The 16,889-nt window shown below is 41.8% G+C and overlaps 1 protein-coding gene across 2 annotated transcripts in view; it reads left to right on the top strand.

Moving 5' to 3' along the window:
• The window catches only part of FBH1 (F-box DNA helicase 1), a 925,111-nt gene that overhangs the window by 728,267 nt on the left and 179,955 nt on the right, over nt 1-16,889 (top strand). For both annotated transcript variants that reach the window (XM_069229276.1, XM_069229275.1), the window contains 2 exons: nt 2,332-2,454; nt 7,205-7,311. In XM_069229276.1, the coding sequence (XP_069085377.1) occupies nt 2,332-2,454; nt 7,205-7,311 (230 nt within the window). The remainder of the gene's footprint in view (nt 1-2,331; nt 2,455-7,204; nt 7,312-16,889) is intronic.

Here is a 16,889-nt window from a genome sequence, read left to right as displayed (position 1 = left end):
CCTGAAATCCTAGAATTCGGGCACTTAGACCTCACACAGGAATGTATGGAGGTCATAAAACAAGCTAGAAAACCTACCACTAGACACTGCTATGCAAATAAGTGGAAAAGATTTGTGTATTACTGCCATAATAATCAAATTCAACCTTTACACGCATCTGCAAAAGATATAGTAGGATACTTACTACATTTGCAAAAATCAAAACTAGCTTTCTCTTCCATTAAAATACATCTTACGGCAATTTCAGCTTACCTGCAAATTACGCACTCAACTTCATTATTTAGGATACCAGTCATAAAAGCGTTTATGGAAGGCCTAAAGAGAATTATACCACCAAGAACACCACCAGTTCCTTCATGGAACCTCAACATTGTCTTAACACGACTCATGGGTCCACCTTTTGAGCCCATGCACTCTTGTGAAATGCAATACTTAACGTGGAAAGTTGCATTCTTAATTGCCATCACATCTCTAAGAAGAGTGAGTGAAATTCAAGCATTTAACATTCAAGAACCATTTATTCAAATACACAAAAATAAAGTTGTTCTACAGACAAATCCTAAATTTTTACCAAAAGTAATCTCACCGTTCCACTTGAATCAAACGGTAGAATTACTAGTGTTCTTCCCACAGCCAGATTCTGTAGCTGAAAGAGCTCTACATACATTAGACATCAAAAGAGCACTAATGTACTACATTGACAGAACAAAACTAATTCGAAAGACAAAACAACTATTTATTGCCTTTCAAAAACCTCATACAGGAAATCCAATTTCAAAACAAGGCATTGCTAGATGGATAGTTAAGTGCATTCAAACCTGCTATCTTAAAGCTAAAAGAGAACTGCCTATTACACCAAAGGCACACTCAACCAGAAAGAAAGATGCTACCATGGCCTTTCTAGGAAATATTCCAATGAACGAAATATGTAAGGCAGCAACATGGTCTACGCCTCATACATTTACCAAGCACTACTGTGTAGATGTGTTAACTGCACAACAGGCAACAGTAGGTCAAGCTGTACTAAGAACATTATTTCAAACTACTTCAACTCCTACAGGCTGAACCACCGCTTTTGGGGAGATAACTGCTTACTAGTCTATGCACAGCATGTGTATCTGCAGCTACACATGCCATCGAACGGAAAATGTCACTTACCCAGTGTACATCTGTTCGTGGCTTTAGTCGCTGCAGATTCACATGCGCCCACCCGCCTCCCCGGGAGCCTGTAGCCGTTTAGAAGTAGATCTTAAACATTTGTACATTTGTAAATATATTACTTTAAACTTCATTATGTACATACGCATTCACTCCATTGCATGGGCACTATTACTAGCATACACAACTCCTACCTCACCCTCTGCGGGGAAAACAATCTAAGATGGAGTCGATGCCCATGCGCAATGGAGTCGAAATGGGAGGAGTCCCTCGGTCTCGTGACTCGGAAAGACTTCTTCGAAGAAAAACAACTTGTAACACTCCGAGCCCAACACCAGATGGCGGGATGTGCACAGCATGTGAATCTGCAGCGACTAATGCCACGAACAGATGTACACTGGGTAAGTGACATTTTCCATCTGCCACCCAGGGTCCAACAAGTAGTCCTTAGCAGTGTTGGAGCACTGATGATGGAGGCATAGTTATTCTTGGTGTAAACATTAATCTGGTAATGTATGAAGTTTGGGAGCTCCCTATCAGTCCCTGTTAGTTCAAAGAAAAGCCCCTATGTTGAGAGACTTTGTGGATCATTTTGGTTTGATGGGCATCTGGAGAATTGGGAACCATGGCGGCTGGTATTATTCATATTACTTAGTAGAACACTGGTCAAATTCTCATCCTGACTCTTTTCTGTCTACCAGGTATGATGGTTTATATGTGCTTAGATATAAATTATTTAACCACAGGTACTTGTGATCTGTCCCATTGATAATGAAAACTGGTGCATATTCAGTGCTGCATAGGGACGAGTGGCCCTTGCATGCATCACAACTTCAGAACTCCACAGCAGTAAAGTGATTAACTGACACTTGTGCACCTGTAGGTTGTGGTGTGCAGCTCCACATTAACTTTGTTCTGCCCTGGGAAAAGGGAACTGCATATAAGAACACACCTGTATACCAACATCAGGTCCTTTTTTTTCTGCAACTTCATACGCAGACCCGAAGCTCCACTACCATCTTTTGTCAGCAGTGTTCTGTTAACTCGCTGAGCAGTCGTACTAGCCATGAACAATATAGACTTAAAAGATCGGAGTTTATTGGCAGATTATTTTAAATTGATGCAAATGATTGTGGATTTTATTATTAACTACCTTTTGCTTATTTTGTATAGACTATATTCTTGGTACTGTGCACAAGGCAAAAGGAATGGAATTTGACACTGTGTGGATTACAGATGACTTTGTAAAAATATGCAATGCCAAGCACATCATGGACAGAATTTCATTTAAACTTGGTAAGGGAGAGAAATGTAATTTTCATTGTTTAACTGTTCCTCCTCCTATTTTTCTTCACTAACTTATGCCTTTGTCTTTCACATATCCTCATTCCATTCTGTATTTTTAAGAGCTTTATGTCTTACTAGTCTCAGTTTTTATTTATGATTTGGAAAGGTTTTGTCTTGCTCTGTATATCCCTGATTGCTCAGATATAATTTATGCTGTTGCTCCTCTCCAACTGTAAAACAATGCTGTTACAACAAGCTATGCCAAACAGAGTTTTACCCCACCCCCGAATCCCTCTACTCGCGTAGGGGGATCAACATTTTTCCAACCCCTTAACTGGAAATTCTGCCACATTTGTGACAAGTCAGACCTCTTAAGTAGTGTCATAGACATGCCTTGTCCCAGTACCAGCACTTAGTGCAATTTGCATTGATTACAAACTATTAATTTTCCAACTTTGGATTTCTGATGGATGCTTCTAACCACAGAGTCCGCGCCTAGACAACATCCCAAAATGCAAGACTGGGTTCAAAAGCTTTAAACACCTCTTGTGCGCCTGTAGGTGGCAACGTGCAGCTCTGCATTACCTTTGTTCTGCTCTGGGCAAAAGGAATTGCATATAAACGCCACACCTGCGTGCCAATGTCTGTTCCTTTCTTTCAGCCCCTTTGTACATGGATCCGGAGTGCCACCCCCACCTTTTTCTTGTCTGTTGATGAGGGATTTCTCCTCAAGAAAATGTTCGAACTAAAACTGAACAGTTTGCAAGGAAACTATGTACTCCCCAAATACTACAGGGTTTAAACCTCATAGGGACTGTTGTAAACAATTGTCTGTGGCAGACCCATATAAGGTGTGTCTGTGGTGTTTAGGTTCAGGTCACGAGTCTTAAGTCATAAGAGGATTGAACCCTCAGGAACCTAAAGGCGATACAGGAACACTAAGCGAAGCTGAACGTCACCAAATATTGGAACATCAAACTTTGCAAGTCCATCTCGAAGTTGAGGGCACAGACCTGGTCCCACTCTTGAGGTCGTTTCTGTAACAGCTGCTCTTCATGGGTGAAGCCTTCAGGTAAATCCTTAGTCTCACTCCTGTATTTGTTCCACGGAGCCAATTCAGCAATTACTCCTAATGCACTTTTTGTTCCCCCGGTTATTGGCTATGTCACAAAAGATTTGGGCCATTAGAGTGACTATGTTGTGAATCTTTGGCACTCTTCCCGCTCCCTCTGTTTTGCCTTGATGCCCCAAGGATCCGCAGGAGCCTCCATTCGGTTTACCTACTGCAGTTACATCCTCAGCACTGTCTTAACCAGCTTTGGAGACAACTTCCTCATTTGCACAAAAATTCAAACTGGTTCCTTCAACATTGACACTGGTCTGAATGCCACCAGTGCCAGAGGAGGACTTATTTTAATTCCCGAATCCGCCTTCATCTGAGCTCATCTCAGCCTCGACCGAGTTTACTGTATGCTCAGCTTTGGACAAGATACTACCTGTACCATGGCGTTGCCATCCAGTGCTCAAAGTCAGCCACCCAACCTTGTTCAAGCCCATCTGTAAACAGGGAGGTGGCACATCGCCACAGACCCACACTGAGTGACCCAGCCTTCCTGATGCAACACCCTGTTTCTGGGAGCTGGTATAACAGGCTTCTACTAGCAGGGTTAACCTGGATTTCTCTGGTTGCAACTATGCACCTCTGGGCAGAGAGCTGTCAAGAGTTGAGGCATTTGGGCAGAAGATGTTTTCTTCTACTCGCTCCGCCCTCAGGCCAGTCAACACCAATTGTTTGCTGAGAAGGTACATCTTACCAGCAGTCCTAGAAGAATTTTGTGGCAATTTGGCACATACCAATCAAGATGACCAGGATGCAGCCAAGTAGGTCATCCAGTCAGGCCTGGATACGACCAATTCTTTAGGTAGAGAGATTGGCACTAGAGCAGTGCTTTGGTGCCATTTGTGGATGAGATCATTGGGCTTCTCCGGTGACTTTCAGATGTCACTCATGGATGTGCCTTTTCCCAGATTTCACCTATTTGGCAAGAAGACTGTCTCTGCCCTCGAGTGCTTCAAAGAGAGTAGAGATGCTATGAACTCCCGTGGTCTTTCCACATGTGCAAGCCAGTGTCCCCAGACATTTCTCCCCTTTTTAATGTGTTGCTAGGGGGGTTTTGACTCCAGACCGTGGCAAGACCCACCACCCCGACAAACGGCACCCCAGTCCATTTGGGGTCATGTTAGGGAATCCTGCAGCCAACGTCCAGGCCTGCAGGGACAGTGAACCTCCTAATGACAGACACTGTACTTTGCCCTTAGCAGTACATTGCGAGGTAGGATCTCCAAGGGTAGCAAGCAATACATTCCAACAGGTGTGTCCTGCAGATAGTCCAACAAGGCTTCCCCCTGCCATTCTTTTTTGTCCAACCTACATCAGAGCAGCTTTCAGAGGACCTTTTGTCAATTTTACTTCAGGGCTTTCTGCCGGTTTTGTAGAAAGGAGCCATAGAGAGGTTCCTGGCCTTGGAGAGTGGTGGTAAGTGTTACTCCTATTGTTTCTTTGTTCCGAAAAAACAGTGGAGGCCTTAGTCCTATTTTAGATCTTCAACCTCCCAATTCCTTCCTGTGAAAGGACAAATTCAAGACAAGGGGCATGATTTAGATGTCGGTGGAGGGAATACTCTGCCACAAACGTGACGGATATCCCATCCGCATTTCACGATCTCCATAGAATACAATGGATCGAAATAAGGCCGACAGGATATCCGTTTGTGACGGAGTAACCCCTCCACCAGGATCTAAATCAGGCCCTAGGTTCTATCTGCTCTGGACCCATGAGACTGGATGGTGGTGATGAATCTTAGGGATGCCTGTGTCCACATTTCCATCCCGTATGCCCACAGGTGTAACCTGCGGTTCAAGGTGGCCATCGAGCTTTTCCAATTTGCTGACCTCCCCTTTGGCTTCAGGGCCCAAGTCATCCTATTGGTTTCAGATTGGGTCAGGAGAGTGAACTACCCAGAACTTCCGGTCTTGAGCATCTGTCCTCCAATTAGGTTGCCGCTTTGGGAGGGAGTTTCTGTCACAACAGGTATGCATGGTTCTGCACCCTAACCTCCACCTTCATGCTTGAAGATTGAGCAACAGCAGTTGATTGATTTGCTGCCAAAAGTTGTAGCCAGCATCCCTCTGCAAAGTCTATCTACATATGGCACTGGGACAAATAATATCCTGGTGTGGAGTCCACAACATGGACCTGTTACAAGCCAAACTGTTGAATGTCCGACTAGTTGTGTTTTCTCTGGCCCATCAAGGACTTGCAGTGTGCATCATTAAAGGTTATTTGTCAACCCTTTTGACCCTTTTGCGTTTATCTGACCAACCTTCCTTGTTCAAATCACTTATTGTGATGTGATTTCTATAAAGTTTGACGCATGTTTCCTCCTAAACCCTTTGTGATGCCTTAGTGGGATCTCAACTTGGTTCTGACTTTTCTCATGTGTATTCCCTTTGAGCCAATACACAAATACTTGTTGCGCCTTCTGAATCTGAAAACTGTTTTCCTCATTGTGATTACTTAAGTTGGTCACAAACAGGTTTCAGACCCTGTTTGCACAACTGCCTTACACCACCTTTTTTCAAGACAAACTGGTGTTGAGGACTAGGATTTACAATCACATTTTTGTCAGCCTCTCTGGGCCAAAGAAAAATAAAGCGTGTAGAAAAGGACTTTGTCAAGGGGGATAGTCCTCTGCATTAAGATTCGCAATTCATTGGCCAAGAAACAGCCTCCAGAAGGACTGAGAGCTCCTTCCGCTAGAGCCAAGGCTTCTGGACATCTTTCAGGCTGTGACATGGGTATAAGTGTTCATGAAGCACAATTGCCTTGATACCCCAGTTTAACTGTAGTTTATTTCGCCTGCTCTGTCCTATAGGTCTTTTTGGTTCAAGTCATCCCACAGACTCTCCTACATAGGAGGTCCTACTATGGTATCTATTCTAAAGGTGAGGAATCAGTGGTTAGAAATATTAATCAGGATAAAAAGTTCCTTACCTTTGATAACACTCTTTCTGGTGGATACTTTATCTAAATGCAAATTCCGCAGAGCCCTCCCACCTCCCCATTCTGTGGAATGGTCTCTATTCCCATCTAAAAAGTCACAAACTAGAGGCCTGCATTCTATCTCCATGTCTGAGTGCGTGGACAGGATGATGATAGAATCTGACAGGCAGAACGAAGTCAACGCAGAGCTGCACGATGCCACCTACGCCTGGAAGCAGTGCTCTTTAAAACTACTGGAAATAATCTTGCACTTGGGGATATTCTAAAGATGAGAAGTCTACGGTTTAGAGTATCCACCGGAGAGGGTGTTACTGAAGTTAAGTAACTTGTTCTCCTCAAAGGGTTTGGATGACCAGTGGTTGTAACAGGTTATAATGATAGCATATGTTGTCATGCTTGTTGTCCCTCTTTTAGCTGTTCAGTTCATATTTGTTTTATCTGAAAGAAACAAATTAGTAATAAATAAAATAATTGTGAATGTTCCATCAGTGTTTGTGTGTACCAATTGCTGCCATATTCACAGTCACAACCAGCTTTTTTACTGTTAGAAGAGGACTTGATACATCTGGGCTTTTTTAGCAAATGCACATTTGCTGGAGGGTTGTCTCTGTGTATGTTGCAAAGTTTTATTTTGGACAAGATCAGTACCTATATAGTGATTGTTCACTTTCTTTTCTTTTTAATGCATTTTTTTAGATTCTATGCCAGAAGATGAATGGAATTTACTCTATGTAGCAGTAACACGTGCAAAAAAGCACCTAGTGATGACTAAGTCCTTAGAAAACCTTCTGAGTTTTGCAGGGGTAAGATAAAAAAAAAAACTGTTGCACTTTTATTGTATTATGCTTTTCAAATTTTTGGAGACATCACCAAATTGACATGGACTTGCTACTGACAAACCAAAACTTTTTTAATTCCATAGTTGGGCTTTTCATTTTAATGTTGGGGCTGCATGCCACATATATTTCAAGTGGATGCCTTTAATGTTCAAATGTTTCAATTAGTTCATCAGACTTATATTTAAGGAATTTTCACATTATCACCTCTTCTGTGTATTCGTCCTAGCACTTAAACCTGTGAGGCCTCATGTCCTCAGGCAAACAGTCTGATAGGCTTTAAATGACAACACCCTTCAATTGTAGCCCAGTAAGCTTTACCATTCAATGATTCATATTGTATGGCCTTGTGGAGACTGGTGATTTTAGCTTTAAATTTTTTATTTTCCACAGTAACAGTCCAGCCATCTCCGCAAAGAATTCACTATGAGCTGAGATAGTATTTAATGGGACAGTGACTACCTCTAGGGAAGATTGGGATGTGGGTGAATAACAAATAACAAAAGGAAAATTGTGTCTGATCCAGTCCCCCGTGACTTAGGAGGTTGTGACACTTTTTGTTCTGTTGACAAAAAAGGTGGTAGGGCAGGTATTTCTTAAGTCTAAGCCTCTCAAACTTTAGTGAATTGATCTCCAGTCCCTCTGTGTGGTCTTAGTGGTGGCTGCGGATAGGTTTGAGGCTCTAGATAAACTGCAAATCTCAGCCTGGTTCCCAGCTGATACACTTGAGGTCATAAGGGCAGGGGCAACTCTGGTGACTAGGATTCGTTGGCAGTCTGGCACTATTAGGGAGTGTAAGGAAAATTATGCTCATAAATGTAGTCTGTTGAAGATATCCTTTCTAAAAAAAAAAAAAAAAAAAAGAATTATTGGTTGCCCAATACTGACTCATAGTGCTTTTAGCAACTGGCTTCAGTGAATCTCTGAATTACATTGTATTGTTTTTACTTGTAAAGGGCACGTACACAAAAGCTTCATGGCCTAAAAACCTGAAATGTAACAGAATTAAAAAGAATATTGTAAATTAGACAGATAAGTCTTGAAGGATTTACAGAAATGTAACAGGTCTGAGAAGCTACGTAAGGTGTCATGAATATTATTCCATTCTCTTACTGCCATCACTGAGAAGAACTAGTACCCGATTGTGATTGTTTTCATTTTTGGAGCAAGGAGCACGTTTGTGCCCATGGTCTTAACAATCTTGAGTGTATATAAGGTTGTACCTTGATTTCCAAGGATCTTATTGCCGTACCTTGTATCAACCAGTAAATCAAAGTTAGAGCTTTAAACAACTCTTTGTTTGATAGGCAGCAAGTGTAGCCTGTGAATTACTTGTAGAATATGTTCTGTACGTGATGTTCCTTTGAGTAGACGGGCAGTACCATTCTGAACCAGCATAAGACTACTAAACAAGTTGGCAGGAAGACCCAGATAACATGAAATTCCATAGTCCAACAGTGGAAACTAATTCACAACAGGTGTACGGAAGTCCTTAAGAATAAAAGGCAGCAGTTTATTTTTTTTAATTTAGGTTTTGCGACTTCCTTTGCTACTTGGAAATTCTTCTCAAGTTCCACATGGATTGTTATTCCCTGGTTACAAACTGCATCTGCTGGAGATGGACATGGACCCATCATATCTGGCCACATCAGATGGAACATGAAAGTGTTGTTGCTGGATCTTTGATAATTGGATATTTTGTCTTGGAGTCATTAAGCTTTAAAGGTGCGTTTTCCCAAACGCTTTTGAATAGTAAGGAGAAATGGGATCCACATCAGCACATATGTAAAACTATTAACTTAAATGCCTAGACTGATGCAGGTCAAAAATGACCTGCATACTTATGATATTTTTGTAAATGTTTGTATTGAGTTTTAGAACAATAAGTGAACATAGTACAGCAAGCTACAATGTCATCCCACAGCAAGTAGTGTTTTGCAGTAGGTGTCATCAGTGCCCTTTTCTAACTTTCATGTCAGTTACCTCCCAGCAGCAATGATACCTATGATAGTTAACTCCATTGTCCTTAAGCAGTTTAGCTAATGGTGACACAACAGTATTTAACAGCAGTGGCTGTAAAGTGAAGCCTTGCAGTGTTTCTTGATTACAGATTCTGATTAAAAGGGGACAGTATGACTATTGATTGTTGATTTGTTAAGAAGGATGTAAACCACTTTAGTTATTGGTGATCACAGCCCATTTCCTCCACACAGGATACCAATAAAGCATTATAAATGGTATCAAAGCCAGATCTAAAAGGGAGAGGATATCTGCCTCTCACCACTGTCTGCTTTCTGTCTACGATCATCCAACATAGAGCCAGTTACCATCCCTATGTAGTGCCTGGCTTTAAAACCCCCCTGCTGTGAATGAAAAATGGCATGCGTTTCTACAAATGGCTGAAACTGGGGAAAGACTGTTTTCCAAACTTTTTTTGCAGAAAAGATAACAGCAAAATTGCACCTGCAATTTTCAAATTAGTGTTTGTTCCAGTCTGGATACTTCAGTGTATACATAGGGGCTCAAAAAGGTTCTCTCCAGCTCCCACCTTTTAACACTCTACACACTAAGGAACTCTAAATACTACATTTCCTACCTGTCCAAGTGCCACATGAGCCCTGGGGAAGGAGGAGTCAGCATCTGTCCTTTGAGTGAGACCAGATCTCCTTACCAAGGGTGGTGGGCTTCTTTGGGTAGGATGTGTAAACACCTCTTCTAGATCAGGCTTTGTTTCTGACCGCCAGAGAGCAAAAGCTCTCACCCTTATGTGTCTGGTGGTGGCAGGCTGGCTAAAACTAGTCAGTCCGCACACTGGTAGCTGGTTGGTTTTTAGGGGGCACCCTGTGGAAGTTCCTTTAGACTGGGCCTTTTTGTATAATTACATAGGTTCTAAGGAGGACAGACCCAGCCCTATAAAAAAAAACTCATTCTCCCTCTTTGTTAGTATGTGTCATACAAAATAAACAGTACACATTTTGCTGCATGCATTGTGCAGTTAGAAATAGAAACAGCATGACACAGTAGCTATTTAACAGAGATGGAGTCAAGGCTTTACAAAGACCTAGTTAAATCAAAGCCAGAAAAACATCTATATATACCATAATGATTTTGTTTCAGTTGGAATAACTGTCATTTCACATGTGTGAATTCAAATGTAGAACAACTAATATTAATATATATACATACATCTGTTGTGAAAAGCTACCACACATATAACACCTGTTGAAAAACATTTGTGTCCCTCAATGTAGATAAAGTGTGAAAATCACAAGAGTACTCTGATATTCTATTTTTATTTGGTATCCTGCACCATCGTTTTAGGTATTTCAGATTTCCAGCGCAGGAGCAACATTTTGGACCTTTCATTTGCCCCTATATAATAGGGAATCTGAAATCAGTCAGTTATAAGGTCTTTTTTCTGGTATACTTAACATCTTTATCCAGCAATATCACGTGCATTCTTGATAGATACTCCAAAGGGTAGAGTTCACTTTTGCTTAAGGTAAAATGAAGTTTTTAAAATGTGGTTCCCAGCAGTATAGCGGTAGCCAGTCACACTGTGAGTTGTAGCCTAGTGGTAAATTCATAGGCTTGATTGATTGGTATGTGTTGCCCAGGTAACCCTTGTTGAGGACACCTGTTCCTTTCCCAGATGTTCAGTGAAAGTCAGAGGTTACTCCATATAAGAAACAAAAGCTTTCTGCACTTTAATTGATGATTCACGCTATAATACAACAACTTGATCTCATCATATCAACTTAAACTTCTCTTCACTAAACAGCAGTATCTTGCCCTAGCAAGAGATCCATGTCAGCAGTCATCCTAAGTACTCTCTTATGTCCTTACCTTGGGGTATTCTTCCTGTTGCTAGGGTCACAACAGAAGGTTTTTATAAAGCTGCAAACATCCCATAGGGAGAAGGTGCCTTTCCCTCTTTATAATATTCTTATTTTTTATCACAGTTTCTCTTCTACAAGAAAGCTTCAACGTGTAAGGCGTTTGGGAGGTTGCACCAGGGCCATGCTAGTAGATGGACCAAGGCAGGAGGGCTCTTTGTTGCAGGCTCATGATCATTTCATCAGCAACAGAAGTCTCGTTAGTCTAAATGAAGCATTTGCTGTTAGTAGGGCCCCTAGATTCTGTGCTTCCCTTGTTTGTGTTTTAGGGAAGCCTATAGTCAGAGACCAGTTGAGTGGGATAAGGGTGCAGTTTCCTGGACTGTGGAGCAAGTCATGGCCTTGGTGGCACTGAGGCAGCGCCAGTTACAGTGCATTCAGTTCTGAACTGGTGCAAGATATTCTGCAAATCTGTGGTAGCCGTAGGTGCCTTTGATAGTCAAAAGATAACTAGTTATTCTTTGAGCACATGTCTAATCCAGTTGGATGAATGAGGGAGCAGGGCAGGCAGTAATAGTTGTAACACGTTGGCATTACAAATGTTTGTTGTAGAGAAGAAAAGCTTTTAGGAATGTAGGATCTTGATATCTTATGTTTCTAATACAACGGGGGAAGGTGAACACAGATGAAGCATTTTTAGCCTTCAGTGTGTGAATCCTTTTTGTGGCGTCACACAAGTGGTCGTCAAACATGCACTGTGAGTAGTGTATAATGGAGGCGACAAGTTGTCGTCAAACATGCACTGCGAGTAGTGTATAATGGAGGCCTCCAATGGTGTCAGACTCCGGTTATCTGGAAGCTTAAGATTTCTGTTAAGGAATTGTTTGACCATGCGATTATAGGTTGTGTTTTCTGTTTTTCCTGGTGAGGACTTGCTCAAAAGGGGTGACTTAATTAAGTGCTTTTCTTATTCCCTTTTCAGTAGAGTACCAGAGTGGACTGTGGGGCAATCTTGGGAGGCTTGTTTACAGGGAGTGCCTGGAGGATGTGCATTTAGGTTTTTCCTACAATTGATTTGTTGCCTTTTACTGCTCACACCTAGGGAACTACTTTTACTTTTAGTTTCAGCACTACATGAGAGTGCATGTGTTTTATTTGTTCACTCCCTTGTGTGCTGCTTCCTCCCCTCAAGCACCCACTCCCTCACCTGCTCAGCGTTGCTCTCTCGCCCCTACATCATTGTTGCTTCCCTACACAGAATTTTTACTTTTGATTTCCTTGTGCTTTTACCTCAAACTCCTCTTTTGCTCCCCTGCTAACTTTACTATTGCTTCATGCCTTGCATTGACTTCTCTCCCCCTTTGCTTCCCTAAACTCTGCAAAACTATGTTTTATTTCCAGTTTCCTTGGAGGGTCCAGGAGCTACCATTTGCTGTTAGGCTGTTCCATTTTCAATAAGTTATTTTGGGTGCAAATACATTCATTTTTTTTATTTTACTGCTCCAAGTGGCATCCTTCATCTTGAAACTGTAAATAACATTAAATTAGATAAAATGGCAGCCTAATCATGCAGTATAAGTGCGTATGTGTACTGTAGGATGCATGCAGATATGTTGACTCATGCACACATATATGTCATCATGTTTGAGTACCGCCACAGCTTCGTTAAGTATACGTGCACACATACGCATCATGGCACCTTTTTGTTCTTTTCTTTTCTTTCAGTGATGCAGCACAGCATTGGCAAAAAGCCTTTATTTTTGCAGGCAGTGTACAGATTTGGCAAACATTGGCAAATCCAGCAAGTAGAAAGGGTGAGACCTATTGGCGTTGCCTCTGTTTGTTGATGGATATTAACTGGACTTCTGTAGCATGAAGTGACACACCACCTAGTGTTTCAATTGGATACCCAGTTCATTAGTTCATTTGTTGTCTGTCAAACGGGGTGGTTCTCAGTGACAAATGGATGGAAAAAAAACTATGTCCAGCATAGTGGGGATGTTCCTCAATAAAAACTTGTGCACTCTTGATTACTCAGTTATCCTTTCGGCATAAAGGTTTGCCTCATCTTCTCAAATGCGCCCTTCTCCAAATAAGGTGTTTCTGTTGGATAGTCTAAGCATGTATTGAGCCCAATCAAGGATATCAGATGGAAATCAGGTAGACTTTTGTTTTTAGTGGGGTTGTATTTTACTCCACATGCCTTGGGGCTGATGACTGCAGTAGCAACATCCCATGACATCACAATTTGTCCTGAGCAGAGCAAGGAAGCAGACAAAGGCTGCAGATTATAGATACCTTCTACTCTTAAAAATAATAACAAATAAATGAAACAGAGACAATAGTTTGCGCACCATAGGCTATTAAAAAACCCATACACCAGAAATGAATACCCCCCATCTACATGGGAAAAATAAGTACACATAAACCATGTCAGGTTCCATCCAGACAAATCTTCAATGCTCACACTACCTTCTGCTCTACTATGGGCCAAGGGATCGCCACAGTAACCTTGTTGTGCACACAAAACCAAGTTTCTAGCACATTCACTCTCTACTAACCATAATTCAGAGAAGGACTCTTATCCATTCAACTCTGGGGCAAACCCTTTATTCTCTTCTGCACACAGCACCAGAGCACACACACCTTAGATTATGGCATGCTGTCTTATTGCTCGCGTTCCTGCTTAGCCTAGGCTATGATGATGTACAATGTTGGTATGACTGGTTTGGCAGTTAGTCAGAATAGGGTGAGCAGGATGGATGCTGCTACCGGTGGGGTGTTTCACAAGGAAGCATGTGATCTGTCTTCTTTATTAAACCTGCTGCCTATTTTTACATGCTTTGGACTCTGGATCTGTGCTTAACATTGGCACCATCTTGTAAACCTAACTGGTGTTACAGAAAAGGGGCAGTCAGGGCCTAATTAGAGCTGGTGGTCCCAGGTGGGGCCCATTGGCACTCTCTTTTGAGTACCAGCAATTTTTCTTCCTTACCAAATTTTGAGACAGAAGAAAGAAAGAGTAAAAGATGGAAAACGGTGACAAAGGGATGAAAAGAATCTGTAAGAATGTGATAAGTGGTAGGGAGTGTCTTGTAGTGGATGAAACTGCCAAGCCCACATATAATAGCACCGGCCTCAGGCTTCTGAGCAAAAGTGTTTACCTTGGCATTGTCTTTTACAAATTCAGCACTAGAGCAGCCATTAGTTTGTGAAGGATACATCTGAAGAATCTAAGAAGATCTTATGTATTATTATATACGTAAAGATAAGTTCAACCGAGTAGGACAGGTGAACCTTCAGTAACTGCCAGCAGAAGAACCAAGTTCTGTTTGATGGAGATGTAGTCCATGGTATCTCACCAGCTTCATATAAAAGGAATTTCACAACATGCAAAGAACAGCATATCCTCCCTCCAACAAGAACTGCTACCAATTATTAACAAACTAAAATGTAGATAACTCTTCTACTCACAAATGTAATCTGAATCTATGACAAATTCTTGCAAATTACTTTCTTCTGTTTCTTTTCTGTGTGATCAGAACTAACCGCATAATCACCTGTTTCAATCCCACTTTCTGCATTCTAGGATCCTCACTGATAGTCATAAACAAAGAATATTCCTGTGCTTTCGCATTGTTCCCGGAACACTTTTAAATACAGGGTTCCAGGAACACTTGTTTTTCAATTATTAGAACATTGGAATGTTGGTAGCTCCATTGAAAACAATGGAGTGCTGCGGGCTTTTACTGGCCGGTAAAAGCCCGCAGCGCTAACATTCCAATGTTCGCTTTGTTCACAGCAACAGCTGTGAACAAAGCCTCACGGAGCCCGAGGGGGTTTTAATCCCCTCGGGCTCTGTGAATTTTTTTTTTTTTAATAGAACATTCTGCCCTGAGTGGCAGAATGTTCTAATAGCCTTAGAACCCGCCGTAGCGGGCTCTACCGGCTATTAAAGTCCCTCTCCCTTGTTAAATGCCCTCGCCTTCGGCTCGGGCATTTAACGCGGGGAGCGGGCCTTTAATAGCCGGTAGAGCCCGCTACGGCGGGTTCTAAGGCTATATTGAAAGTCAGCCTTTAGATGGAGGTTAACCACCTCAATGACCATTAAAATTAGAGTTATCTCCATAAAAAATATGACAGGTCTGGTTTTTATAGAATTCTTCTAGACCATTAAAAGAATCTAATGAATATAATGTGACCACCTTGCAGCATCTGGCAAGAGGCAACCCTGTGTTTAGTTCTAAAACACCTGTTGAGAAAGACAGAAAAAGAAAAATGAAAGCAAATAGGAGCTTGTAAAAGCAAGAGTTCAAGCATTGCAAGGAAAATATACTGTCACTTCAAGGAACCGTCAGCTTCCCTTACCAGCATGCACTCTACTGGCAGTTTGCCTCACAGCCTCACTTCTTTTTTCCAATTCATGCTGAGATGATCTATGAACACTCTCTGGGTTACTTTACCTAGCTTTTTCTTAACATTTTGCTACAAATGTTAGGCGCTTTTTTTGCTTCATTTTACATGTTTGAGGCCATATCACTCAATATTTCATCAAAAGTGGTGATTTTCTTAAACTGCCTTCACTTTTCGTGAAATGCTCTTCATGTGGGCAAAAAAGACGCACATTTTGTGTGTGTTATCTGTCTTTCTGCCTCTCACCCATTTAAACAGTGTGAGTTTTGTCAGAAAATGTCAGAGAGCTCTGAAAGACCTTGAAGGCATTTCCCTGAGAGGAAAACTTGAGAACCTGTGCCAAGAAGAAGAGAGGAAAAAACAGAAAAAAGGACAGAGAAGGGGCTCCTTCTTCTGAACCCAGAACCTCTTGCACTCTTGACTCCTTAGAAGAAGGTCTAGAGAGAAGAAACATAAAAATAATTCTTCACCATCACTCTGGACACTCTCACCGCCCACAAGAACACCAGTCGACGTTGAGGCCGGTGTCAGCACCGACTTGCTTGCCATTGAGGAGCATGACAACAGCACCGCCAATGTCCATGACAGCACCTCAGGTACTGTTAAATCCACTATCCGTGTTGATTCCAGCCCAACACTGCACCCGTTGATTTTCAGCAGTGGAGTACTCAACACTGATACATCATCAGTCGAGGAGATAGAGTTCATTGATGTTCACTCAACATTGACAATTCAGAAATCTTTATTTTCTCAGTTTCTGAAACTCATCAACCAGAAGTAGAAAATCAGAATAGACTAACATTAATAATTCCACACGAGGATCCTGTTCAAGAACACCTTACTCGTCTAAACTTCATCTACAAACCTATTACTCCAGTAAGTCCTAGTACGCAACCATTAGAACCAGGCTCAGTGTCAAGACCCAACGTTTCACCAGACACTGGGGGTCCTCCACAGTCATCTCTTCCAAGTACTCTACCCCAAGAAGACGGAATAGAAGATCATCTTCTCATTACCCGCCACCAACTATGTCTTATTCCACTGAGTCTTATTCTACATATACTCCCAGCTATCCAGATGTATCACCTCTTAGTTCATCTCCTGTAGATGATATTCTTACCTTTCAAGATGTCAACGGTGCCAATAAACCAAACACACAATTACAAGCACCACAGGCAGACGTCTTGGTGATAATGTAGACTGCAACCAAGGGCTTCACCAGGATCTACTTTACCTTTGGTACCAGGATTTGTGGAACTTGCAGAGGAAAAGTTCCTTACACCAGCTCCTTTTAAA

The sequence above is a fragment of the Pleurodeles waltl genome, chromosome 4_1, assembly GCF_031143425.1.
Source record: "Pleurodeles waltl isolate 20211129_DDA chromosome 4_1, aPleWal1.hap1.20221129, whole genome shotgun sequence".
NCBI classification, from domain to species: domain Eukaryota; kingdom Metazoa; phylum Chordata; class Amphibia; order Caudata; family Salamandridae; genus Pleurodeles; species Pleurodeles waltl.
The sequence above is the reverse complement of the archived record's forward strand: the minus strand, read 5'-3'. Positions and strand labels throughout refer to the sequence as shown.